This window comes from Mytilus edulis, chromosome 13 (assembly GCF_963676685.1).
Source record: "Mytilus edulis chromosome 13, xbMytEdul2.2, whole genome shotgun sequence".
In the NCBI taxonomy this organism is placed as follows: domain Eukaryota; kingdom Metazoa; phylum Mollusca; class Bivalvia; order Mytilida; family Mytilidae; genus Mytilus; species Mytilus edulis.
This window is the reverse complement of record NC_092356.1, coordinates 24766640-24785374: the sequence shown is the minus strand read 5'-3', so window position 1 is coordinate 24785374 and position 18735 is coordinate 24766640. Positions and strand designations below refer to the sequence as shown.

General features: G+C 32.5%; 1 protein-coding gene across 1 annotated transcript; it reads left to right on the top strand.

The window, feature by feature from the left end:
• The first annotated feature begins 391 nt into the window (after positions 1-391).
• Positions 392-6731, top strand: LOC139500637 (G-protein coupled receptor 157-like). Its single transcript, XM_071289395.1, has 3 exons — positions 392-1259; positions 2514-2737; positions 6288-6731. Exons 1-3 carry the CDS (start codon positions 797-799, stop codon positions 6654-6656), a joined length of 1056 nt encoding a protein of 351 aa, XP_071145496.1. The 5' UTR covers positions 392-796; the 3' UTR covers positions 6657-6731.
• The last annotated feature ends 12004 nt before the right edge of the window (positions 6732-18735 follow it).

Sequence of the window (18735 nt, the reverse complement as noted above, 5' to 3'; positions counted from 1 at the left end):
GATTTTAATAAAAAAAAAAAAAAAAAAAATCTGTATCATAGACCCAAGCGCCTGTGACTAGGACAAGTAGAAAAATCATCCATTTGGAACAAATCTTAGTTTTTATAATTTTAAGCATATCAGCACAGTAAAATAGATAAGCAGCTGTACGCATGTCTTCAACTATAAGCAAAACCCATATCGCATAGACAGCAGATAGAATCAATGGATGCTACTTCTGTGTTCTTATGGTCAACGATCTATAGTGAATGCAACCTGTCATTTCTATAAATAATTTGGGATTATCCTTTTCTGTATTTTAAACTTAAATTTATGACGTACATAGTATGATAAAGATAAATGTGACCTTCGATTTATTTTGGGTCACGAGATATTTGTAAATAAATATTGTCATTGGAAATTTTTTTTTTTTTTATATTTCCACTAGCTCAGTCAAAACAATGAATTAAAAAATAAGAAAAAGCTTAAATTTGGAGTATATAGAAAGTAAAATTGCATGTAATATATTGTACATGCAGTTTATACATGTATGTTTGTCATTCACATACATGTACATGTACACTTGTGTGTACCACACAGAAATTTCCAATACAAGCGGTTTACTGATAAATTTAGTGAGTAAGATATTGCATTATAACCGGAAAACCTTATTATTTCTAAAAAATGTGATATACTAGGTAAGTTATCAATTGAAATAACTGTAAACCAAACCACGTGCTACACACGAACAGTTTGATAATTCATAACAAAGGCGATAAGAAGCATATATTCGTCCTATTCTTAAAGTAAATACAACATGTATAAGATGGGGAATAACACTGATCCAGGAGATTTGATTGACAAAATTAACATGTTAGATATTGTATTGACTTTGGCAGGAGCCTCGTTGTCAATTTTAGGAGCGTTTGTGTTATTTTTTGCTCATTATATAAGACATAAAAGTGGGAAACCAACGGACGAAGTTCGACAATTCTTAATATTTCTTACAGTTGCTGATATGTTCAATGCTTTCGGACTTTTATCGGGAGCAGCGCGTTTTCTAAATTCTAAGGATTCTACTGATGACAAAGTGGCTGCTTGCCATCGGTACGAAGAGCTAGGCTGTATTGCACAAAGTTACATAACAACACTGTTTGGTATGAGTTCGTTTTTCTGGACAACTATTATAGCCTTTCATTTGTTTTGGACATACGAGGACAATTCTCCCAGCAGTATCAAGAAGACAATTTTGTATCATTTCATTACCTGGGGAATTCCTTGTAAGTACATATACATTTTGTTAAGGTAAACAAATGTTAACTTCACAGACTTAACAGTCAATCAAGTGATTACGTATTGAGATTCCGATTTTTGTACATTTCATCGATCCCCTTAAATCCCATATTCATCCAGATTTAATTACGCTTTACCAGTTTAAGCAAGAGTTGTGACTGTCAAATTTCCTGTTTTCGTTTGAGCCGAACTACGGTTATCTCGAAATATTCCTCGGGTCCCCTATTTCATTGCTAAACCACTAGTCTCTGACAACCAAATTGATTAATACCCTTAATAAGCAGTTGACATTAACAAATGGGTTATGGATACTAGTAAATATGATTTAAGATGTTTATATATCGCATGAAAATATAACGGAACGGATGTTTCCGCCTAAATAATATTAACATCTATATTTTTGACTGATATATTATGCTTAATCAGTAGACATAAATGTTTCCGGCCTCAATTAGTAGACGTAAACTCATAAACTTTACAGAATGATGAATAATCATTTTTTTTTATCATTTTAGTTCTTTTTTTAAAGTTTATTAATGCCGTTGGCCAGATATTTTTAGGATTCTGTTTTAGCTATAGGGTAGCTGTTGAATTGGCGCATACCACACATCCTACATACAATTTATCTGATTTTATACATGAAGGGACAACAAACAGATCAAAAATAAGAAAAGGGTCTTAATAAAATTGAGAATGGAAACGGGAATGTATCAAAGAGACAACAACACGACCAAAGAACAGAAAACACACAAAGGGCACTAATGGGTCTTCAACAAAGACAGAAAATATCACAACCGGAGGCGCGCGTCGTCGTGTCCTAGGCCACAAAAAACGTATTCTAGTTTGTCGAAAATGAACATCACACTAAACTCAGAAACATACAAATGAACCAAAATTAAAAAAAATAACATTCAAAAATACTAACCAAGGCCAAAGGTTCCTGACATGGTACAGGCACAAACATACGGCGGGGTTAAAAATGTGTTGTGAAATCTCAACTCACACACCCTCCATATTTAACTGACCGTGAATGGGCTGTATAGCCAGTCAATGTCGTTGAAAACTTCCATCGTTTCCCTCCATATACCTCTAGAATGCTTATATGTACTGGCGAATGGAAATATTAATTAAAATTAAATTAACGCATAAAACAACTCGAAGCACATAAATACACCGTATTTTAAAAATACGATGCAAATACGTGTAAAACTTGGGTACATGTTTATCAATTGCTCTTTCAGTTGCTATAACAACAGCGGCTGTGAGAAAGAACGTGTTGGGGTCTGACTTGTCTGTCGGTTCCGGTGCCTGGTGCTGGATATCAGCATGTCTCCCCCAATACGATAGAACTTTGTGGATGACCATTTCAGGAAAAGGATGGGAAATTCTTATGTATTTCTCCTGTTGTGCGTTTTACTTGTTGATAAAATGGCGTAAAATCAAAATACGACGACATCGACGAAAAGTGAGTATTTTTGGTTATTTAATTATTTGTATTAAAAGTTTACTTAACATACAAATTGTAATTTAGATCGCGTTTGGGTGAACATTGGAATATTTACTTTTAAACGTTTTTATATAATTATGATGAATCTCAACTAAGTTTTACACTTTTATATTCGGAAGATTTGAACGATTTTCTCTTAACCGTATTTTTGTGTTTTTTTTTTGTTGTGATTATACCATGGTCTTTCAAGCATTGCAAGGCTACATCGAATCTTTAAATCCGTTCACCTTTGACTTGATCGAAAAGAAATCAATTATAGCAACTCGTCGCACAAGAACAAAATTTCAATGGTATATCCGAACGCACTGTAGTTTCATTCTTATAACGTGCATGATAATCATTTTTCATTTAATATGAACTTTTTGTGTGTGACTTTGTTATGATTTCCATCAAGGAAGAAACTAATTTGATGTGTTCAATAACATTATGTTGATGTCAGCTCTTATTGAACTCTCTGATCTCTTGACTACTTCTCTGACGAGTTATAACAGTTCTGTTTTAAATGTAAAATTGTGGAGTAGATGATTCGTTAATTAATGTAGGCACTGACACTTCATCTTCCGTTGTGAGCATGAGTGTTTCCCCTTTCGACAAATAGTTTAAATAACATACATGAACGCATATTCTAGTCAAGCAGATGACCAAAAATCCTTTATTTTCCCATACCGTTTTGTGTTAAATATTGAAAAAATAATTAGATTAATAGCGTTGAAAAAATAAATAAAAAGTGTTCTGACTTAGACAATTCCACGGTTATTTGGACTCTATTCAATCCTTATTCTATTGGCAATCATCATACCACATCTTTTTTATTTTATTTTGGGCCTGGTTGACTGAGTTGTCGAACGATTGTCAAAAATTAAGCTTGTGATTAGCACGTACAAGTGCGCTCGAATCCGATCCCAATTAACTTGGATTGTCAGTTAGTTTACCGAACGTAGGTGGTTCTCTCCGGCATTTTCAACACCGCTCTAAAATGTCACAATAGTGTTGAAAATGGCGTTAATCTAGAATAAATCAAATTTCATATTAAATTATATAAAATTGAGAATGGAAATTGGGAATGTGCCAAAGAGACAACAACCCGACCATAGAAAAAAAACAGCAGCAGAAGTTCACCAACAGGTCTTCAATGTAGCGAGAAATTCCCGCACCCGGAGTCGTCCTTCAGCTGGCCCCTAAACAAATATATACTAGTTCAGTGATAATGAACGCCATACTAATTTCCAAATTGTACATATATAAAATTAAAATAATACAAGGCTAACAAAGACCAGAGGCTCCTGACTTGGGACAGGCGCAAAAATGCGGCGGGGTTAAACATGTTTGTGAGATCTCAACCCTCCCCTATACATGTATTTCAAAAGCACTCAGGATCATGATTCTCGTTTCACTAGAGTACGAGCCGATAGAGGTAGACAAGGTAGCAATTGTCGGTTTTACTTCGTTTTCGCCAACCCTTTGACCTTTTTATGTGAAACCTTTTTGCATGGAGGCAACCCGCGGCCGCTTTGTCTCAAAAGTACCCAAAAAAAAATCGAACGAAGTTTTTTTTATAATTACACCTTATGTAAGAATCCGGGGTTTTGATTGGTTAATAGCCAGTGTATTTTTCACCAATTTACTGTTATCAAATGAATATCGTTCATTTTTAACGCCGCCGGGGTATTTGCTAAAAGGATATGCCTTTTTTACCCTCTCTGCCGTGGTATTTGCCAAAAAATACTCTATCCGACTGGACGCTTGTAACGTCACGATCATCAATGCGTTTTAGTACATTAACATTCGGTGTAATTAAACAGATATATCATGTTATTGAGGGGTATTTGCGAAAAATACCAGTCTTGAGAATGAATTTCCCTCGCCTTACGGCTCGTGAAATATGTCATTCTCTCGACTGGTATTTTTCGCAAATACCCTCCTTAACATGATATATCTGTTCATAATTCTTTTGGCATATGCCAGATTCTTGCACTCATTGACATTATAATTACACCTTATGTAAGAATCCGGGGTTTTGATTGGTTAATAGCCAGTGTATTTTTCACCAATTTACTGTTATCAAATGAATATCGTTCATTTTTAACGCCGCCGGGGTATTTGCTAAAAGGATATGCCTTTTTTTACCCTCTCTGCCGTGGTATTTGCCAAAAAATACTCTATCCGACTGGACGCGTGTAACGTCACGATCATCAATGCGTTTTAGTACATTAACATTCGGTGTAATTAAACAGATATATCATGTTATTGAGGGGTATTTGCGAAAAATACCAGTCTTGAGAATGAATTTCCCTCGCCTTACGGCTCGTGAAATTTAACATTCTCTCGACTGGTATTTTTCGCAAATACCCCTCCTTAACATGATATATCTGTTCAATATACTACAAAAAAATGAATAACACTTGTTGTGTCCTTATTTCTTTACATATTATATTAAAAAGGATGATATTTTGACATGATTCAGGATATGGACTTTAATTTATATGTATATTATTCATTATTGATTATAGTAAAAAATTATGTTCATAATGACTGTCTCAAATATTTTGTACACTCAAGTAGACCACTTTCGAGTTCATCCGTCAACGGAAAAAAATCGTCAATTATACAGGCCTTTATGACGTCATTTACCAGATAGAGGGGGTCGCCTGTATCCCTGCACTATTTACGTTCATCAAGCGTCTAAAGATCGTCATTGTGCAGGATAAACTAGAAATAATGGTTGTTCTGTAGGTACTTAATGACAATCCCCTAATGAAGCAATGCTGATTGTCAATTTTGAGAATTCAATTTGCCGAATAATTCGTACAATATAGAATTATAGTTTTCCAACCACTCGCCCCTAAACGCACAAATGACGTTCACTGAAACCAGAGTTTTTGACGGAAATGCATTGAGCTCGAAAGTTGTCTATTGATTCTTTATTGCACATAGTGCTGTTTAACAATAAACTTTGGTGTACAGCATTCCATCACATATCCTTGTTACATTTATCACTGAATATCCAAGGAAAATATTCATGTGACAAAAATTTATTTTTTATGACATTAAAATATTTGATTACTTGAAAATTGTATTAAATTGAATTAAAGCAATCGCGGTTAAAAAGTTGTATGATCAGTCATTTATCAGTTTTGCAGCGGTTTTAAAAATACTAGTGAGCTTTCATTTTCATCCTTGGAACTTTTTACCCTAAATGCTCACCGACTTCTTTATTTTTTTTGGCCTTTAAGCTTTTAAGATTCGAGCTTATGTAGACGAAACGCGCGTATGACGGTCAAAGTCAGAAGCAATTGCATTTTTGATGTGTTTGAATATCAGATTATAAGATAACTCTAAATAGAATTGTTCTATGCTCTTGACCTCTCGGTTGTAAACGTCACAATTTGTAATATGTAACATTGACCACATCATAGTTTCATGCAAATATTGACAAAGTCCTAATATAAATACAAATATACCATGCATTTCATCTATACAATCAAAGTTTACGTTTTATTCTTTTTAGATGAATATTGGTTCTCTATCGCCAAGCCAAACTGCAGTCCAGTCAGACGTAGAGACAAAACCTCACGAAGATATCCGATTTCTGCTTCTCTGGTTAATTGAAGTTGTTCTCCGAATATTTGGTACAATACGCTACCTAACAGCAGCAGTAAGAAGGCATACAGCCAAAGAAATAAAGAACTACAGTACAGTGGATAACGTGTTATTACACTTTCAGAGTTTTGGTGACAGTGCGCAAGCGCTGTGTTCTTGTTTATTGTTCTGTATTTTTGACAAAGAAATTCGTAATTTGTTAAAAGATAATTTTTTTTGTAATCAGAAACGCTCTGAGAAAAGACCATTGTTAACTAGACAAACAACAGTTTGTTAAAATCTCGTAAGCATTTTAAGCCATTTGTGATATTAATATTGTTATGTTTGTTTGAATAAAAAAATCAACGCTATATATATATTGGTCGACTATTTTTTCAATTTTTTGTTAATCAAAAGCTTCCCTACAGTATTTTAGATAAAAACTAATCATAACTACATTGTACATAGTAAAAACTAGACTCATCTGCAGAGATTACAGTCGTTCATAGCCTGTTTTGAATATCTACATTTTGACGAGTGAAATTTATTAATAGCCAATCGAGGGTTCCCTATTGGTACTCAGATGGAAATATACAATTTAATCTATAACGGATCCTTTAATACACAACAAAAATAACGACATTAAATGTGCAGCAGCAAATATTTCATGCATATACATGACACAAAAACGACGTTTAATGTACAGCGGCAAATATTACATGCATATACATGACACAAGAAAAACGTAGTGTAATGTGCAGCAGCAAAAATAATTGCATAAACATGATACAAAAACGACGTTTAACAAATTTTTCAAGCAGATACGTATACATGACTAAAAAAATTCAGATAATGTGCAGCGGTAAATATTACATGCATTGATACAAAAAAGTCATTTAATGTGCAGCTGCAAATATTTCATGCATAAACGTCGTTAAATTTGCTAAAACAAATATTACATGCAGAAACATGACCAAAAAAAGTCATATAATGTGCATCAGTAAATATGATATGCATATACATGATACAAAAAATATCGTTTTATGTGCAGCGGCAAATATTACATGCATATACATAACCAAAAAAACGTCATATAATGTGCATCTGCAAATAGTACATGCATGTATATACGTGACCAAACTAGGTCGTTTAATGTGCTGCGGCAATTTTTACATGCAAATGAATGACAAAAATATATGTCGTTAAATGTTCAGCAGAAAATATAAAATGTAAGCAAATAAAAAATAAAAGTTCGTTTAATGTGTAGCGGCAGATATTACGTGCATGTATACGATACAAAAAAAGTTTATATCTGTGCAGCATCAAATATTACATACATATATATGATACAAAAACATATCGTTTAATGTGCACGTGCATATACATAACAAAATACATTATATAATGTGCAGCGGCAAATATTACATGCATTTACATGACAAAAAAAGAAAGTCGTTTAATGTGCAGCGGCAATTATGACATGCATTTACATGATACAAAAAACGTCGTTTAATATGCAGCTTCAAATATGACATGCATATACGTCACACACATAAGAAAACGTCGTTTAAGGAGGTAGACCTAGGTTAAGGGAAATAACTCTTAAAATCATCAGTACGTTTGTGTCAACCATTTTCAAAAACATATTCTAAACTTCTAGGTTACATAGATTATTTTTAATCTGTTTCAGGTAAATGCTTAAAAAACATTGATGAACTTGACTTTTACAAACGCTTAACTGATTTAAAGAGTTATCTCCCTGAACCAAGGTCTACCCCCTTAATGTGCACAAGCAAATATTACTTCAGACACAAGAAAACGCCTTTAAAGGTAGTCGTTTAATTTGCAGCAGCAAATATTACATGCAAATAAATGGCAAAAAATGTCGTATTGCAGCGGCAAATATTACATGCATATACATGATACAAAAATGTCGTTTAATGTGAAGCGATAAATATTACATGCATTTACATGACAAAAGATGATTTGATTAACCGCGGCTTCCTGTTTTATACTATACTACTGCAAATAACTATTGACATCATTTGTCAGTACCTAAGACTTATTTTAGCCGGGGGTTTTCATAATCGTATTGTTATCTGATTAAATCAGGTTGATTTTAAGGTGCACAGTTTTTTTCTGCTTTCAAAATCTTTTTTCTTTGAATCCTTCCTGATTATTACTGCAACAAGAAAGTATTTGAAATATATATTATTTTTGGTCATTGATTGAATTTAGTATAGTGTCGGTCACTCTACAATGACGAAGTTCATGTGCGATTTTGACCCCTAAATGCACTGTTTGGTGATATGCCTGACAGAGGCGTAACGAGTACACGTCAGGTATTGGATTCGACCAGGACTTTTTTTACTTATTAACAATACAAGTTATGTGGTAAGCAAAAGGGTCTGAAACGATGTAATTTTTAATCAACACCATTGTCCCATATTAGGTATATATAATAAGTTGAATCCTTTGATTTGTCGTTCTTATATGTCATGCCGGATAACACATTTGACCTTGATATTTTAGTAGTATACAGCTACTATAATAAACCTCTGATTCGTATTTCATATGTACGTAATTTGTAACTACTTGTCCAGCCGGGCAAAATATTCAATTTGATTGTACTTGTATTTAAAATACATACACACACTGCTGTTTTCTAACGTTTATTTATTTTCAATATTATATGAGCCTATAAAGCGAAGTTGGTCCGATGCGAAAGTACAATGAATACTTATATATATAATAAACACGTTTTTCAGAATTTGTACATCTTTTTTTGTTGTATTGTTAAACAAATCATTACAAGATACGTTTTCTGCATATAATTTAGTATATTTCGAATACTTCATGTAGGAAGTCCTTTTTATATGGTCTCTCGTTACCGATTTTGTTAGTACATTTAGTTTAAAATTGTTGAACTAGTTGTGAATACGATGTTCCTTTTTGCATAATTATCCATTCATAAACTATGTTAAAACCGTTAACGAGTGAATTTCTGTTAAAAATAGTTAGGAAAACCAACTAGTTTATCCTCCGAAACTAAATAAATAAATGAAATTATAAATCTAAAGAGTTTTTTAATTGAATTTTCTTATATTAATTTGAATATTTTGTTAGATAAGGCCACACCAATTTGATTCCTTGTTCGACGGACCCGCCCGCACCTTTTTTTTCAAAACAGAATTTTTTTATTTTTTTTATATTCCCGCTTCCCGCATCCGGAAATGTAATCATGTCCATTTCCCGCACCGTTGTTTTTGTAAATATTATAAAAAGATATCAACATTTGTTTTTAAAATCACAGTCTAACCTGTATATAACGATTTTAAACATAAAAGCACCCCACCACACTGTGTAAATATATGTGAGAATATTTGTTTCAGCATGAAACCTATTTATCCAAAGTGGGAGAGCTCCGATATAAATTTAAAACAGCGGAAATACCTGTAAAGAAAAAAAAATGGTTTCTTTTCCCCTTACTTATATATTCCCTATCAAAAAATGTTCGTTGTTAGAATAAAGTACAAAGAACTTTTTAGGGATTTGCCTTCAACTGCAATTATATTGTATGCTGGCAAAACAAAACTATCCATAGCCGCTGCATGTTTATGCACCTGTCCTGATTGATTCAGGGGCCGGTCGTTCAGCAGTTATCGTTTGTTGATGTTGTTCATTGGTATTTTCCCGTTTGGATATATAAATAGATCGTTGGTTTTCCTGTTCGAATTGTGTACGCTAATTATTTTGGGGTTCTTTATAGCTTGCTGTTTGGTCTGTATCAAAGCCCTTTGTAAAAGGCTGTACTTTGACCTGTGTTTGTTATTATCAGGTTGAGAACAACCCTAGCTCCCTCAGACAAGGGGTCATTTTACTGATGTAGAATAGAAAATAGAAATACCAAGGATTTGTATAGTTCTTCTATACAAAACTTTTAAAAACTTAGAATTTTGTACTGAAAAAGAGGAGAGTTACATCATATTTTAAACAACTTTTTCTGAAAGAGGGGTCCACTTACATGACTTATTTTGAATAATATTAAACTGTTAAAGTAAATGTGTTAATTTAACATGGTTAAAGTCCAGGAATATTACAAAATTCTTGGACATGTTTTGACCATTTAATACCAGATAGATATTATAGTTCTTTGAGAAAATATGAGCCCTTTTGTACAAACAAATATATTATAACTTATATTGATCCCTCATAAAACATGTAAAAGGGATATTTATAACATTAAGGGGCTGCCCCCAAACTGATTATGACTTGGATGGAGAATTGTCACATTGTCAGTCACACATACATAGACCAGATTTAATTATTTCTTGGTGAACAGGGAAAAAATACTTCAGAAATTAAAGAAATGTCAAAGTACAAGTGATAAATCAAGTTTTATTATGGTCAAAACCTATTATTTTATGTTTACAAAAAAAAATTATAATCGCTCGCCTTTACTTTTCAAGCTTCGCCTCAAAAATTTGCAAATTAAATATTTTTTTATTAAAATTTTCAAATAGCTCGCTCGCCCCAAATTTTGGAGTCCAAAAATCCGTAGAACAAGAAATTAAGTTGGTGCGGCCTAAAACCAAAATGACGAATTTAGAAATACGGGATATAGCTATAGTGTCACAGTCAATTTATTTAATTCTTATTTCACTATTCACCGCTACAAGTTGAATAATGAAACATAAACTATTTCATTATTCATTATTCATTTATTAATATTGAACAGTGAATAGTGAACTATTTCATTATTCAATATTGAATTTTGAATAATGAACTATGAATAATGGACGTACTTCAGCGCGGTTATTTTGCATCTGTAGTGTAAAGAGTTAGATCTTGTACTAAATAGCAGGACCCATATATAATGATGGCGAACTACAAAAAAATCGTTGATACGTTTTATGCATATAAAACATACAATGTTCCGTGTTACTGTCAAGTTTCGTTACCGAGCTAATTTAGTATGAAGTAAGAATTTTGCTGCTTATGGTCTAATATTTTAGTAATAAAATTGAGAATGGAAATGGGGAATGTTTCAAAGAGATAACAACCCGACCAAAGAGCAGACAACTGCCGAAGTCCACCAATGGGTCCTCAATGCAGCGAGAAACTCCCGTACCCGGAGGGGTCCTTCAGCTGGCCCCTAAACAGATTTGTATACTAGTTCATTGATAATGGACGTCATACTAAACTCCGAATTATACCCAAGAAACTAAAAGTATATATTTTATTTTTATAAGCTTCTACTCTTTTGAAACTACAAAACAACATGAAATCGACATCGGTTTTAATATTGATTTTCTATTTAAAATTAATATGTTAACTTCATACAGTTATAAACACTTAATATATGGTCCTATATCCTGTCGGTATATATACATTTTGCATTGCACAACGTCATGGTTTTCTCAAGAGTTTATGAAGTCTTTATACTAAAACCTTTTAATATGTGTACAGAATCAGTGATTGCTCTTCATCCGCCACTATACACGTATCTTGTAATTAGTAACTCTTTTGAATTTATACAAAAGTGAAAAGTTAATAAACTAGTATGTATTAAAAAAAATAACACGTCTATCTCTAAAAATATACAAATGTAGGTACTTCTTGATAACCATACAGCAAGTGGTTAATACTGACGTTTTATCTACATGTATATATTAGGAATTTGAAATCAGTTTTTAGTAATCTGTGAAGGACACTTAACGATTACATGTACTCGGAAATTTGAAGATAAATGACTTTTATAATGTTGTTATTTTCGATATTGGCTCTCTTTTAAAAATCATTAAATGGTATGGTTCCTAACTATTTACAAGAACATTTTCATTTTACTGATAATCAAAATTATAACTTACGTTCAGCTGATGAAAAACTATTAAATCTTCCAAAACCAAAAACAATTTTTTTAAAGAAAACATTTACATATTCAGGTTCTCAAATATGGAACAGTTTACCAAATGAAATAAAAATTAGTAATACACTTGTATCTTTTAAAACAAAATGTTACAAATTTTTATCAATTGTGCAAATTAATATGCTTATTATAATATAAATATATTATTGAAATACAATTGTATATTGTGTATAATATAACTTTATAATACTCTATGTACTTATAAAAATGTTATTATTATTTTGAGGACTCTCAGGAAGATTAGTTTTTAACTAATGGGATCATCCTCTTGAAACAAAGATTATTTATTTATTTATTTATTTATTTATTTATTTATTTATTTATTTATTTATTTATTTTATTTATTTATTTATTTATTTATTTATTTATTTATTTATTTATTATTTATTTATTTATTTATTTATTTATTTATTTATTTATTTATTTATTTATTTATTTATCTCTTTTGCACGTACGAGTACATGTACACGAGAAAGACGCAACGTTAGGTATTACTACTACCACGAGAAATAGCGGTAAGTAAATATTTGACGGGGAAATTTTCTTAGAAATGCTGAAATGTTATTTTTCAAATTATACATGAAAATGAAGATTGCTTCTTAAATTTTCACATTATGATAGAGAAGGAATAAAACTATGATATTCATAGGCTTCTGAAGACACAGATTGTCAGAAAAAAAGTTTACTTAGCGTTATCCTATGTAACAAACTCGAAACATAAGACTCGAACAATTGGCGAAATGAACACGTAATTCTTCGAAATTTTGCATGAACGTTCTATGACGTGATATATTTCAGTATTGGTTTACATGACCGTCTCCATTAAAAACTGGCATAGATATTTTGAAAAGAATATGATGTATGGAAATGTCCCCAGCATAAATTTAATTTGGAAACTTGAAACATTTCAGTTAAAAAAATAAAATTTTGACAGATAGTTTATCAAATTGTAAGCAAGATGGCTTTGTACTAATATAAGTGTAAGTTCCAAAAATTCATATTAATAAATAAATTGAGCTTCATATTCAATTCAAAACAAGAAATTTGCAATGTCTTGCGGAATTGTCTGAGTAAACATTTCATGTCTTTACAAAACTTTAACGGTCAGAAAACAGAGATTTGATTTCGTGAAGATTTTTTTTCGGCTTTGAATACTATACCAATAAAAAGTACTTTAAAAGTTGAAGTTGGTACACCAAATTGTATTAAGATTACTGGGTTATCTATGAAAAATACGGATTTATGAAAATGTCTTGCAAGGTTGTCCGTTAAATTATTTGACGTCGCCACAAGCGCAATTTGCTAGGGACAACAACTGCATTCGTGGGTTCCTTCCTCCACTAAATGTAAATGTCCTTCTTCAACAAAACGTAATGATCCACATATTACAAAAATACACATCTATAAGACGATCAAAAAGTAAGAAAACTTCAGTATCATAACTTAAAGCCATTTTATTGTCTCGTATACCACTGCTTGCATAAAATCATACTCGGGTTGAATACATAATGCAGCAATATTCCCTCCAAAAAAACCCACATAATTACTAGCAGTAACATGTAATATCCTACATGTATGTAAATTATAATATCATATTGGATTGGAATCTCACGGCATTTCTACTTGTGTGTTATACTTTGCATTTACCCAACAAGGAAAGCAGGAAATATTCTATAGTGCGCGTTTCCAATTTAACGTAATTTTTCTGTTACACTAAATGGTAGCAATATCTGTCATTTACAAACAAAGTTTAGTTCTTTTCATTCTTTTGTTATCCTTTTGGTACTCGCTGTTACCGTCCCTTTATATTATTGCAGAGATTTAAAAACATCTTCAATGGAATTATAAATATAGCATTTTCTTCACAGGGTGTATTTTTAATGTCAAATACAGTCATCAAACAGTAATGCTTATATTATGCCCGAGGCATCCGATCTCTGTTGGCAATTTAATATAATAAAGAGGAGCGATTCAATTTCATAGAAACCTGAGCTATTTTCAAAGATTTTTGTTGAAAATTAACTTAAAGGGGCACTAGCTACGATATATACAAAAAAATAAAGTATGATTTTTTTTAGATCAATCATTAATCAAATTGGAATAATGAATTAATAATTTGCTTTTAGCAATCAATTTCCTTTAATTTTGTTGAAATAAGCGATTAAACATAATTTTTGACTGATTCACTTGCAAGTGAAAACGTCATCATCATTCTAACCGGTATTCATGTGAACTTCAAGTTAACCCCTAGCTAGAGATTGACAACGCATGCATTGTACGTGTACTGGTTATTTAAAGAAAAAGAATGTCAACAATGAAAGTGAAACTACGGTAAATCATTTGATTACTAACTCGATGCACATAAAATCATTCTTGTATGGTTAAAAACAATGAAAAATATCTATTTTTAATCTATAAAATAAAATCAAACAGACCTATAAAAATGCAATTGCACGTGTTGGTTTAATCTATTCGTATCTTTATTTTTGTTTACATCGCTTATATGGTCATCTGAGGTCAAATCGATAGTTAATTAGATGGCGTCTGGACTAAAATACACACGAAACGAACCTATATATTATCTACCCCATTCTCTGTAAACTGTTTATTTTAGACTTTTGATAGTTTGGATAAATGTTTTACATTGTTATAAACCAAATATGAGAATTTGAGTCAAATCGGTTACAATGAATTTAACAGCTAGTGCCCCTTTAAGCACAAAACTTTCTATAAGAAATTAAAATACATAAATGTTTTTCTGTGAGATCTTAAGGAGGTACCTACATGTAACACTACAGGGAGATAACTCTATAGAGTCAGCTAAACGTTTTAATTACGTTGTGTTGTAAAAGGAATATTAAGCTTCTCAATGATCAAAATTGATGCTTGTCAAATTGCTATATAACCAGTGTAAATTTTCTGATAAAATGGATGGTTCAAATTTTTTTATATTTTGATAGTTTTGTTAAAGGGTCAAAGAAGATACTTTGACAAAATTTTATGAAAATCAAACGAGCCAAATTAATTTTAGTGAAAGTGTTGGGTACCACCTTAGGCAGCAACCATTTGATTTTCTGGGGGGGGGGGGGGGGGGGGGGCTATGTTTTTTTTTTCTGTACAAACTTTTTTTTTCGCCTGCGGCGAAAAACAATCTATTTTTTTCGCGACTAGTCGAAAACAATTTTTTTCTTTCAATTTTAGCATTACATATAGTGGCAGCTGAGGGTGAAACAAACATTTTTTTTTCTCAGAATCAAAAAAAAATTATTTTTTTCTCCAAAAACTGGAAACAAACTTTTTTTTCCAAAAAGACCATAGCCACCCCCCAGAAAATCAAATGGTTGCTGCCTTAAGCATTGTTTTAAGGTAAAAGTATCTGTTTGGTTTATTTACAGCACTTTTTGTTTACAAAGTTAATTTATTTGAAGAACTGAATCACACGTCAATGGTTAATATGATTATTATCAATTGAATTCAAATGTACATAAAGTTCCTACTGAAAAAACTATCCTGATTTAGACATTCCTTGGTGTAAAAGAGGGACGAAATGAACAAGAGGGACAGTCAAACTCATAAATCGAAAATAAACTGACAACGCCATCATGATGGCAAAAAAATGAAAAAGACAAACAGACAAACAATAGTACACATGAAACAACATAAAAAACTAAAGAATAAGCAACACGAACCAAACCAAAAACTAGGGGTGATCTCAGGTGTTCCGGAAGGGTAAGTAAATCCTGCTCCACATGTGGCACCCGTCGTGGGGCTCATGTTATAACAAATCCGGTTTATAGTCATATTCGGTAGGTCACATTCATAAAAGGGAAGGGGATTGTAGTTACGACGTAAGGAACATATCCGATATCATTTGTGAAACGGTTATTCCATAACGGTCAACCAACTCGTGATGGCGTCCGTAAAATTTAGGAAGGGATTTAAACGGAACATTTGTGACTATGGGTGTAGCATATTAAGAAATTCAAATCTCCGTTGAAACAAAATTGAAAACAATCTCGTTTAACAGTGGTTGTAATTAAAATCATATTACCTAAACTTAGCACCTAGTTGATAGAACATTCAGATTTTAATTCTTAGCGACATTGTGTTGTAGATAAGATATGCAAATATGAAACAGGGGGAAAAGCCTATACATAGTATGCATCTTATTCAATGTAACACTAATTATTGTATTCCGAAGTTGATCATTTTAAAACTATCTCCACAGGCATAAATGAATGGTTAAGGTAGACATCTACAGTTATGATTTAGAAGCGAACTACGTACTAAATAAAAAATTCCGCGAACATGCACAACAGGTGTTTCAGGAGTTACACTGCATCAGCTATACGCACGAGAAGAAAAAAAAGAGGATAGAAAAGGGCGAATATCGATTTACATGTACTTGCAACCTAAATATTATATCACATTGACACATTTCTTTTAAGTCAATGAAGCATGCATATATTTTTTTTGTTATTTTTGTGTATATATTTATTAATTAAAGACTTTAATATGAAAATACTGTCAGCAGTTCTGTGGTTTTCTCTGAAGCCAAATTGACAGTTATTCAGCTGTTTATCCACAACTGTGATTAGTCTATTATTGAGTACAGCATTGACTATTTTAGGAAGATTACTGATAAAAGATATAATACCTCTGTAATTATTGGGATCAGATTTGTCTCCCTTCTTATGAAGTGCGATCATATATGAGTCCTTATATGATTTTGGGTATATACCCTTTTTAGCTCACCTGGCCCAAAGGGCCAAGTGAGCTTTTCTCATCACTTGGCGTCCGGCGTCCGGCGTCCGGCGTCCGGCGTCCGGCGTCGTCGTCGTCGTCGTCCGTCGTTAGCTTTTACAAAAATCTTCTCCTCTGAAACTGTTGGGCCAATTTTTACCAAACTTGGCCACAATCATTATTAGGGTATCTAAATTAAAAATTGTGTCCGGTGACCCGGCCAACCAACCAAGATGGCCGCCATGGCTAAAAATAGAACATAGGGGTAAAATGCAGTTTTTGGCTTATCACTCAAAAACCAAAGCATTAAGTGCAAATCTGACATGTGGTAAAATTGTTTATCAGGGTAAGATCTAACTGCCCTGAAATTTTGATATGAATCGGACAACCTGTTGATAGGTTGCTGCCCCTGAATTGGTAATTTTAAGGAAATGTTGATGTTTTTGGTCATTATCTTGAATATTATTATAGATAGAAATAAACTGTAGACAGCAAAAATGTTCAGCAAAGTAAGATCTACAAATAAGTCAACATGACCAAAATGGTCTGTTGACCCCTTTAGGAGTTATTGCCCTTTATAGTCAATTTTTAACCATTTTTCGTAAATCTTAGTTTTCTTTTACAAAAATCTTCTCCTCTGAAACTACTGGACTAAATTAAACCAAACTTGGCCACAATCATCATTCTGGTATCTAGTTCAAAAATTGTGTCCGGTGACCCGGCAAACCAACCAAGATGGCCGCCATGGCTAAAAATAGAACATAGGGGTAAAATGCAGTTTTTGGCTTATCACTCAAAAACCAAAGCATTTAGAGCAAATCTGACATGTCGTAAAATTGTGAACAGATCAAGATGTATCTGCCCTGAAATTTTGAGATAAATTGGACAACCCGTTGATAGGTTGCTGCCCCTGAATTGGTAATTTTAAGGAAATTTTGCTGTTTTTGGTTATTATCTTGAATATTATTATAGATAGAGATAAACTGTAAACAGCAAAAATGTTCAGCAAAGTAAGATCTACAAATAAGTCATCTTGACCAAAATGGTCTGTTGACCCCTTTAGGAGTTATTGCCCTTTATAGTCAATTTTTAACCATTTTTCGTAAATCTTAGTTTTCTTTTACAAAAATCTTCTCCTCTTAAACTACTGGACCAAATTAAACCAAACTTTGCCACAATCATCATTCGGGTATGCAGTTTAAAAATTGTGTCCGGTGACCCGGCCAACCAACCAAGATGGCCGCCATGGCTAAAAATAGAACATAGGGGTAAAATGCAGTTTTTGGCTTTTAACTCAAAAACCAAAGCATTTAGAGCCAATCTGACAGGGTAAAATTGTTAATCAGGTCAAGATCTATCTGCCCTGAAATTTTGAGATGAATCGGACAACCCGTTGATAGGTTGCTGCCCCTGAATTGGTAATTTTAAGGAAATTTTGCTGTTTTTGGTTATTATCTTGAATATTATTATAGATAGAGATAAACTGTAAACAGCGAAAATGTTCAGCAAAGTAAGATCTACAAATAAGTCAACATGACCAAAATGGTCTGTTGACCCCTTTAGGAGTTATTGCCCTTTATAGTCAATTTTTAACCATTTTTCGTAAATCTTAGTTATCTTTTACAAAAATCTTCTCCTCTGTAACTACTGGACCAAATTAAATCAAACTTGTCCACAATCATCATTCGGGTATCTAGTTTAAAAA

Excerpts from the sequence above, each read along its gene's own strand:
- LOC139500637 (XM_071289395.1), top strand. The coding sequence starts at position 797 with ATGTATAAGATGGGGAATAACACTGATCCAGGAGATTTGATTGACAAA. Across the intron at positions 1,260-2,513 it reads CATTACCTGGGGAATTCCTT|TTGCTATAACAACAGCGGCT; the intron begins GTAAGTACATAT and ends TTGCTCTTTCAG. Across the intron at positions 2,738-6,287 it reads TACGACGACATCGACGAAAA|ATGAATATTGGTTCTCTATC; the intron begins GTGAGTATTTTT and ends TATTCTTTTTAG.